Source organism: Sinohyriopsis cumingii, chromosome 14, assembly GCF_028554795.1.
Source record: "Sinohyriopsis cumingii isolate HCF-2022 chromosome 14, ASM2855479v2, whole genome shotgun sequence".
NCBI classification, from domain to species: Eukaryota; Metazoa; Mollusca; class Bivalvia; order Unionida; family Unionidae; genus Sinohyriopsis; species Sinohyriopsis cumingii.
Window position 1 is genome coordinate 122,669,859 of NC_142974.1, and position 10,120 is coordinate 122,679,978.

The window sequence follows — 10,120 nt, forward strand, 5'->3', positions numbered from 1 at the left end:
TCTATCATATTTCGTAAGTATCTGTTGTCTGCTGTAGTGATTTATTTTCTTAAGAGATATTATTATGAGAAAAAACACATGTTTGTACTATTCATTGGACACAAAATTTGCTCATTACATGGACTATAATATTATTCTAGAATTGTTCTAAATTATTCGTAGGAATTCTGGACAATGCCATAACCTGTTTGAGTTTTGGTACACCATTATCATTGCTCAGTGAACAAAACTCGAACAAGTAATCCTGGTTCAAGGTTGCCTAAACGGCTAAATATGTGTAAAATGAGAATAACACAATAATTGCAACTGATGACTTTATTTCACTCATCAATAAACATTAATTACATAAAAATATAAAATGTCCACTTCTGCCTAATTAACACATGAATACACAAAATTATATATGCTCCTGCTATATTACATTTGTCTAAATAGTTAATAACTATCCGTTCTGATAAATGTAGTACAGACACCTTTCGCAACGCCTGTCTTAATTAATACTGCACACAAAGTTAGTAGCTCCTATGTACCTTGTGACTTCATAGTTTAAGATCCTCGAGAGCCTTATTCGGTACCTACCACTGTCAATGATTTAATATTAGGAAGATTTTATCCCGTATTTTTATGATATCTTTCCATCATGTAAAAGTGTGTATGTGAATCCCTGTGCAATATTGTGTAGAGTATAGTGTAAAATACATCCGTCTCTTTTCTCTGAAACTAATCTATCAAAATATTATGAGAATTGCGGTCACTGAGCACAGAGATTGTGAAAATATAGCAAAATATAGATAGAATGTGAAAGATTTGTTATTTTTTTATTTATTAATAGCGAATGATAACTATATATATCATACCATTTGAAACAATCTCTTATACGAACAGTTATTCTTCTATTATATTGTCCTGTGTAACAAAGATTACTAGATTGTAGATATAGTACAGGTAATGCATTTTGTTATTGATTATATAATGGTCGTTTACATCATCAATCAATTTTGAAGAAGAGAAAAAAATAACGATTTAATCTTTGCATGGCTTGAATAGCATTCAGCCAGAAAAAGTATAAGCAGGTAAATTTGTCTCTACCCTTTGATATGCAACTTAATCATGGCCCTTACCATACTGATGTTATCATAAAATTCATCAGCGGCAGGTTTGAATGCTTCTACGGCATTCGCATATTCTTCTACAGCCTTCTCGAGCTTAGCCTTTTCAACTGCCCCAATAATTGCCGATACAATCATGTCGATCGCTAAACCAAAAACGGCGAGCCCAATGGTGGCCAGGATAGAGGTAGCGATTACTCCCAGTCTTGCAACAACTTTGGTTAACATCTTTCCGGCCGAGATCGCTGCTACCAAAGCTACACCTCCGACATTCAACGAAATTCCTTCGATTCCTATCAGAGCCTTCTTAGCAATATCAATTTTTTCCTGGAATTTTGTGTCAAGATTCATAAGTTGATTGAACAGCTCCGTACCCATAAGTTTTTCCACCTCATATTCCTTCTTTTCTAAGTACTCCTTTATTTCGTTTACTCGCCCTATTATTAGGTTACAGTTGTCCCGTAGACTTGCCGATACTTGCATGGTTATTTTCTCGAACTTCTGTCCTGGAAGATACTCTTCAACACAGTCAATTAGATGGTTTACAGCTGTAAAGCAACTGTCCAAAAGAGTATTCAACTGACCGCATAATTGTGCCAACCTCGTTTTCCTCTCCGAATTCCCAGGGTAGAAAATATCAGCCCAAGACATTTTGTAGAATCTGAAGCAGAAATAAATTAGACAATTACATAGAGGACAGAAAGGTACATATGCACCTGAACATTGTAGAATGCCTAATAATGTCACAGTTATTTATATCCTGCACTGTCTAACAGCGAATGTTTAATTGAATGTACTTTGAGAATTATTGCCTGCTTTCGCATCGTTTTCTTTTTTTTTTTTTGCAGTCTTAAAGGGGATAATACAAATAATATTAAAAATCGAAATTTCTGAATTTATTAAATATCTTAACATGGATTATTATTATTATTATAATATATATATATATATATATATATATATATATATATATATATATATATATATATATATATATATATATATATATATATATATATATGCAGTTATGTTTACATTTGCATCCATCTATATATTCCTCTGCGTACGTCACCTTAAATAACTGCCTAGTTATCTATTTACGTATCCATCCGATATTCTGGTTGTTAATTGACATCACATTTTCTTTAGTAAAGACGATTTGACCTCGTACGCAATTACAAATATATTCTTTTTGCATATGTAACAGGCTGGAAATTATATAATTGGCCAAATGGTTTATCTTTTGTAAACTAAATGTTTATCTTAATATATTTACTTAGGCCTCCATTTATGTTTGTCTACATAATAAACCAATTTTTATTTAATTTAATTTAACTCTTTGGTTGTAAGTTTTAAATTTTTTTATATTATTGTATTGCATGCTAATGTGATGTGACTGTATTTACTGGATTTGATATTGTTCATTTCTGACTTTCTTTTTATTTTTTACGTTAACATCTTTATTGAGACATTGTGCTGACCTAATTCGTGACCTTGTAATTCATGACAGTTGTAGTAAACAGCTTTTGTTACAAACATTTGGGTTTTCCCACAAGGGTGAACTCTTGACCTCCATCCGGGAATTTGTTTTGCAGTGTAGTTAGACTAATTACTAATGTTTTGATAAGTAAATGTCATTCGTGCCTTATCAGTTCAGAAGTCAAATTGTTTTATGTTGTGTCAAGTTTTGCGATAATAATTTTATCTTTTTTAAATTAGTTTTAAGAAAAGCAATTCTTTTCCCTGGAAATACTATTGCTCTAAATTAATTCTTGGACAAGGACATTTATCGAAATTTATACAGAATTCGAAAACTAGAATAATATTTGCTGTGATTCAGCAAGAGGCTATTGAGGCTACAGCACTTTACAGGTTACCACTGACGTTATCATCTTCCATTTTGGATTTCATCTGGACTGAACTGCGATTCCTTTATAAATTTCAATTATAGGATATATATATATATATATATATATATATATATATATATATATATATATATATATATATATATATATATATATATATCTGTGTGTGTTTGTGTGTGCGTGTGTGTATGTGTGTGTGTAATTCAGAATTATTGGAGTTTTCGAGTTACAGTTCAGGAGTTGCAGGAATCACAAAACGACGCTGTCAAACATTGCTTCTTCCAAAAATAATAAAATATTCTGTTTGTTAATTTAGCATGTTTCGTTTGCAAAACCCATGTGCAATATCAGCCTTGTAATGAATCTATAGACTTTGGCTGTACAATATAAATTTTGTACTGAGTCTGTTGAGTTTGATTTTGCAGTCTTGCACTGATTCTTTTGAGTCTGACTTTACAATGTTAGGTTTGTACTGAATTTGTTGAGTTCAACTGTAAAATAGCAATCTTTTACAGAATCTGTTGAGTTTAACTCAAAGTAATATAGGTAGCAGAAAGATATGGTTCGTTCATGAAAACAGTATGATCAAAGAAGTTTGAGACATAAAACAAATACATAAAAGTAATGTTTTAAATGTGCAGAATTTGTCTGCAGGTTACAAAAATGCATTTACTGTCCATATTTTACCTCTAGGAAATTCAAAAGTATTTGGACTGCAGGCTTACCTTTTGAACAAACACAATTACATATTTAAAATCAGTTTAAAGAGTTTTCATAAGTTGGTATCGTGACCATCTTATATATTCTCCTCGATTTTAGCGATTAACCATAACCGAGGAACAATTCATAGATTATGATGAATTCATTTTATGCTGAATGCTTTTTTAAATAACAAAGTTCGTTGTAAGTTCGCTTGGCTGTATATTTACATCTGTAAGTATATCAATTTAGGAGTAATCTTGGTTAACTGTACATTTTACAATTGTATATAACACGATGCAACATCACGAAATCAGTTGCATTGATTTAGGACAGAATTATGTACTTACCTGTAACTTGGATCAAAACAAGTCTCAGGTCCGAGTTACAAACTCGAATAGTGTAATTTCTAGGGCGTTTCCGGCTGAACTGACAATGCTCAGAGATAACTTTTAGACTTGTATAGCCTTTCATGCAATTAGATACGAGGAACCGTTGCGGATAGTGTCATCCCACTCACTAATTTAGGTTTCTAGTCGTGTGTAATTCACTCAGACTTCACTGATAATATGTAAATACTCATAGCCCTTCCCAAAATTCCACAAATGAAATAGCGCGTTCTGACAGATCGCTCTATGTACAGAATCTCGTAGATAAAATGACACATCCGGATAGTATTGTCTATAATGTCCTCCCACAGGTTATGTACCTTAAGTTCCTATTCGGCGCGTACTTCACACAAGAAACTACTGTACAGACTTGTAGAAACAAACTTCATGATAGCCCAAATTTAGTCTTTTATTTATTTATAGTTTATTAATTTTTACTGACTTTTGTTTATTCTGCTTAAAGCACAAATAAATTATAAACATAAAACGCATAAAAGGCTGCATCTTCGAAGCACGCGGGATTTTTAATTTTAGAGCTCTAATTCTTTATTGACATGGAACTTTATTACCTTCATAAACACAATACTACTAATACTACTACTAATAATAATAGTAACATGAATGTGGGGAGATTTTGTTCTTATCGTAATAAATCGCTTAAAAACGACTTTCCTTTTAATACATGCATTAGGATTAGAATGACAGCATACGTATCGTCCGTCTCAATCAATAGATTATACGTACCTTGTGACTTCACATTTAAAATCGGCGAAGGATTTCAATGTACATAAACAGTGTCGGTGCTCCAGTCTTAGGAAACTGTTACGACCGACAAAATGTATATATCAATTTGTAGCTGTGTATTTGACCTTCTTTGAAAAATGTTTTAGGGATCCAGGTAAAAAACACGCCTCTCCATGTTTATTTTGTTATTCTTTAAGTTAACATTCAAATCGATAGTCAATTTGCCACTACAGGTCAATCTCATGTTTTCTATAAAATATATACTTTGCCTGGTTATTCAAAAACGCCCTGATCGGATTTTTGTCATATTCTATTTAACGTTTTGAATTGCCTTCATTAACCAGTAATGCAATGTTTTGTTTAGTAGGATGGGGTTTAGGGATTGTGCTTATTTTTATTTATTTTTTTAATAACTGATTCAAAGCTTACATATGGTATATTAGTGTGTGTATGTGTGCTGGTGTGTGTGTGTGTGTGTGTGTGTGTGAATGCAGAAACGCGATTATTCCTGGCCTAGCATTCTGTATGATACACGTCTAAAATAATAGTTATACGACATACCTGACCAATCAGCACTAAAGTGCATAATCTGGGTCTCTTACGTCCGCTGGTATTGTAAGTTTGATTCCGCTCTACAGGACTCACGGTACTAATTCAGTTACCATAGTAAACATATGCAAACACCATGATATCAAAAATTCAATAACTTAAAATTTTGGAGTGCTCATGATCAGACCTATATTATCAGTATAGATGAAACCTGCGTGTCAGCTTCTGTGTAGAGGAAAGTATATGAGCCGCGGCATTTTCGGTATCTGCATGTGTTTGAAAGATGTGCTTTCAATTCCGCACCAAATAGTCCGGTGCTAATTTTAAAAATGAGTGTTCCAAACGCAAGACCGTTAAAGGACTGTAATTCCATCAATAAGACAATGTCTCTATTTTTTTACTTACAGCTTAGGATACGCTCTCAAAAGATTCTTTTTCCTGCAACATAACTTACATTATTACCCAATCCTAGTCAGCCTAACCCATATATACTCTATTTCAGGTTCACCCATTTCACGCTGATTCCCATTTTTTAATACCATTAGTACCGTGTGTCCTACAGTATCGCAATTTGCACTGGGTTTGAATTGTATTGAATGGGAACATCACATTTCTCTCATTGTTTATCCAGGTTATTCAAATAAGATTGATTTATCTTAAAAAATGATTTTTTAAAAAAAAGCATTTTATTTCCTTTATTGTTATGGATGATTAGCCGGTGCAGCTTGGGGTATGGAATGTACAGTTTCGCCTCACTTTCTTTGTGCACCACTTTAACGACTGCTAAGTCACTTGGTCATTTTGAAAGGAAAATTAGAGAACGAACGGGCATATAACGTCTTTTTTTATTTTATTTTGTACCACTTATACGTGCCAATATTCATATTTTGCACATTCAAAAGCGGGTATAATCTACTCTGTCTAAATGCATTATACCAAGTTTAATGAATGCTAAATTTAACTTTAGTTACTTTGGGCTAATTCTTTTATCATGCTGAATCCTTTTAATCTGCTGTCTACTATAGACATAATGACTATAACTAAGGCGTCTAGCAAGATTTGTCAGCAGTCTCGAGTTCAAGTGTCGATTTTCAGCTGCAAGAACCTAAATGATCAAACTAACGTTAACGTTTAAACTCTAATACCGCGTTTGACATGCGTGTTTTGTCATCTAACAATATTAAAAACAAACTCAGTAGAACAGAATACCCAATGGCAGCCTTCTACCGTTTCGATTCAAATGAAAGAAAGAGAGAGAGAGTGAGAGTGAGTGAGCGAGAGAGAGAGATATGAGAGAGGGAGAGATTTAATACATAAAATAAACAGACACGCATGTTGTTTTACGGATGGATATCTTTTTGCATTCATATACATACTTACATACATACATGCATACATACATACATACATACATACATATCAATTATTTAAATCAATATGTGAATTTGTCTATGCATCCATATATGTTTCCTGCACAGTTTGACGGGCAATTTCACTTAGATAAATTAATATGTGCCTAAAAAGGCCACCCTTCCGATAACTGTATTATTTATATAACTATTAGTATCTCTCTCTCTCTCTCTCTCTCTCTCTCTCTCTCTCTCTCTCTCTCTATATATATATATATATATATATATATATATATATATATATATGCACACAACCATGAAAAAATGGAAAGCACTAGTGCGTGAAAGACAAATGGAAACATTAGTAACCATTACAGATGACATTCGCAGAATGGACACGTGTACTTTTCCTATTATCTACTGGAGGTGGGCCAAAGTATGTAGGTCCTAGTACTTTGTAAACTGACACTTTAATAAAAATGTTAGCGTGGGTAGACAGTAGTTATTAAACAGGGGAACAGATAAATTCGCGAAGTGCAAGGTAACCGGCTCTTTTGCTCAAGACCAGGAAACGTCCTTTCAAGTAAGTGAGTTTTACACACTATTTGAGATGGGATGAATCTACAACTACTCTGTTTATATATGTGTGTAAGCATCCACCTTCGAAGTGGTAATGTGACTCGATAAAAGTCTGCCATGAAAATGTTTAGCTTTTATATATAATTTTACCTCATTAAAGAAGCAACTATTTTACAATATGATGTAATGTTTTACTGTTCTTCAGAATGATATATGTATATATATATATTTATATATATATATATATATATATATATATATATATATATATATATATATATATATATATATATATATATATATATATATATATATATATATATATATATATATATATATGTATGTATATATATATATATATGTATATATATATATATATATATATATATATATATATATATATATATATATATATATATATATATATATATATATATATATATATATATATATATAGATATATATATATATATATATATATATATATATATATATATATATATATATATAAATATATATATGTATCTATATATATGCATATATATATATATATGTGTGTGTGTGTCTGTGTGTGTGTGTGTGTGTGTGTGTGTTGTATTAATCTAACCTAACACTGACATGAAGCACCATGTTCCACCCAGTCACATTATTCGGACACCAGGCCGGGCAGTCCTAACACTAAGCTGTCAGTGTTAGTGCCAAGTGAAGCAGCTGCCATTTGTATAAGTCTTTGGTATGACTCGACTGGGTTCAAACCCGCGACCTTCCGCATCTGAGGTGGACGCTCTAACCACTCAAACCAACGGAGCAGTCCCCATATTGGTATATTAGCCGGATATTATTTGTCCTGGTAACGGACGTAATATTGTATAACTCTAGTAGTAGTAGCATTCTAAAAAAGTCAGCAATAGCTAGTGACTAGTGAAGCAGCATGAGTCCACAGTTGCCAGCAGGGAGTAGCCAGCTTGGCAGAATCATTACATACCTAAAAAAACTGAGCTAACATATTCTAATCCACATTATAATATACGTCAGTGATATGTTTTTGTTTAAACAGTAGCAATCCGAGTTCAACATGAATAATTCAAACATAATTAAAACACGCCGATAAAAGTCACTGTTAAAGTTCCAAAACAATTTAGCTTCGTTATATATATATATGAGAAACAAAACATGCACTGGTCTTTATTTTTATGATTGTTGATATTAATGAGAAAACATCCTATTGCAAATATCATGAATGTTGTTGTCGCTATTACATTCCATACGTATCCAAATCATGGTGATAAAGTAACCAATGGAGATATTATTTGACTCGGTACTCTCAGGCATGCCTTCTTTAATATATACCTTGTTTTCAGATTTTGAAGCCATGTCTTGGACAGACATATTCTTTTCGGGTAACCAAGCGAAAAAGGACGAAATAGCTAGATTGAGTGGCAAATTATTTTCCCTTGTAGACAACTGTTTTTTGGCGACAAACAAGTTGATGGATTGCATGCATAAGTATCTTTCTGGACGGAACTTTGAGAAACTAGAAAGCAATGCCTCCAAAAGGATCCGAGACAATTGCGACATGATCATTCAAAGGCTTGGTGAGCTGGAGTCTTACCTAGAGGGGAAAAAGAAAGATGTTGAAGAGAAAATGGATCCTGAACTCTTCAACATTCTTGTATCAACTGGCACTAGCCATAAGGAGAAAATGAAGATTGCTAAAATGTCTTCCACAACTGTTATTAGAATTGCTGGATCAGTGCAAGGGGTCTTTTTATGTGGGGCAATAAATTCTGGAAATGAGTTGGCAAATATCATTAGATCCCTAAGTGTCATGAAAACCTGTGTCGAACCAACGGTTTCTTCTATAGGCTATGCTAGTTTTTGGACTTATTTGTGGCATTTGGTTGTGTCTGTCTTCACAGAAGCAGCTGAAAGGGATCAACAGGAGGATCCTTTGGATGATTACCGTGTTGTCGTGCAAGAGTTTCAACTAGCATTTGACCAATTCTTTGACAACATCAGCCTAGTGAAGGCAACACTAGAGTTGACGGCATAGTCAACATGATTATTGGTATTGAAACATAGAAAATGACTTGTAATTCAAAAATAAAAAAAAACTTTTGAATAGAAACCAAGTTAAACGTCACGTTTCTTCCATTGCTGTATAAAGTATATAATTATTGCCATTTTGAAAATCTTAGCCATCAAAACGAAATGAAGAAGTGTCATTAAAACAATTCCTTAATTTCATCATCATATGCTAATTTTAATTCTCGATAAACATCGCGGTATATCAATATGGAAACACTTGCTCTAAAACCTAACGGGGTTTTGAAAATAAGCATATGTTTGTAATACGGAGGGAACTTAAATGTGTGATTTGTAGATACTTATAATTCAAGTTTGCAGCGCACACAATAATATACCAAACTGAACGAAAAGTGTTATCATGTCATTCAACACTAGTATGCCTGATTAATTAAAGAACTGTAATTCGTACTCTAACTGGATTCAAAACCATGTCCGCTGGTAAAACCGCACCCATCGCCTTGCCTGTAAGCACCGACTCCTTTACTATCTCGGCTATTGACATATTACCAAAAAATCTTGTTATATATCGGGGTTATAGTCAACAGTGCGCAGCAGACATACCCACATGATGACCTTTAATTCTCTATAATTATTTCTTTATATATTGATTTCTGTCATAATAGTCCGGACTGAGTACGAACTAAAATTAATTACTATACTTACTAGGTATATATATATATATATATATATATATATATATATATATATATATATATATATATATATATATATATATATATATATAT

General features: G+C 32.6%; 2 protein-coding genes across 2 annotated transcripts; one reads left to right on the forward strand and one right to left on the reverse strand.

Annotated features, from left to right (window-relative positions):
• Positions 1-300: 300 nt before the first annotated feature.
• Positions 301-4,248, reverse strand: LOC149784741 (single-pass membrane and coiled-coil domain-containing protein 3-like). The gene is made up of 2 exons (XM_089932769.1): positions 4,027-4,248; positions 301-1,770 (listed from the first exon to the last, which is right to left on the reverse strand). Exon 2 carries the CDS (start codon positions 1,758-1,760, stop codon positions 1,086-1,088), a length of 675 nt encoding a protein of 224 aa, XP_089788895.1. The 5' UTR covers positions 1,761-1,770; positions 4,027-4,248; the 3' UTR covers positions 301-1,085.
• Positions 4,249-7,241: 2,993 nt separating this feature from the next.
• On the forward strand, positions 7,242-9,782 carry LOC149784742 (single-pass membrane and coiled-coil domain-containing protein 3-like). The gene is made up of 2 exons (XM_089933311.1): positions 7,242-7,290; positions 8,648-9,782. The coding sequence occupies exon 2, from the start codon at positions 8,659-8,661 to the stop codon at positions 9,337-9,339; it is 681 nt and encodes a 226-aa protein (XP_089789437.1). The 5' UTR covers positions 7,242-7,290; positions 8,648-8,658; the 3' UTR covers positions 9,340-9,782.
• Positions 9,783-10,120: the final 338 nt, after the last annotated feature.

Coding starts and splice junctions, on each gene's coding strand:
- LOC149784742 (XM_089933311.1), top strand. CDS start 8,659: ATGTCTTGGACAGACATATTCTTTTCGGGTAACCAAGCGAAAAAGGAC.
- LOC149784741 (XM_089932769.1), bottom strand. CDS start 1,760: ATGTCTTGGGCTGATATTTTCTACCCTGGGAATTCGGAGAGGAAAACG.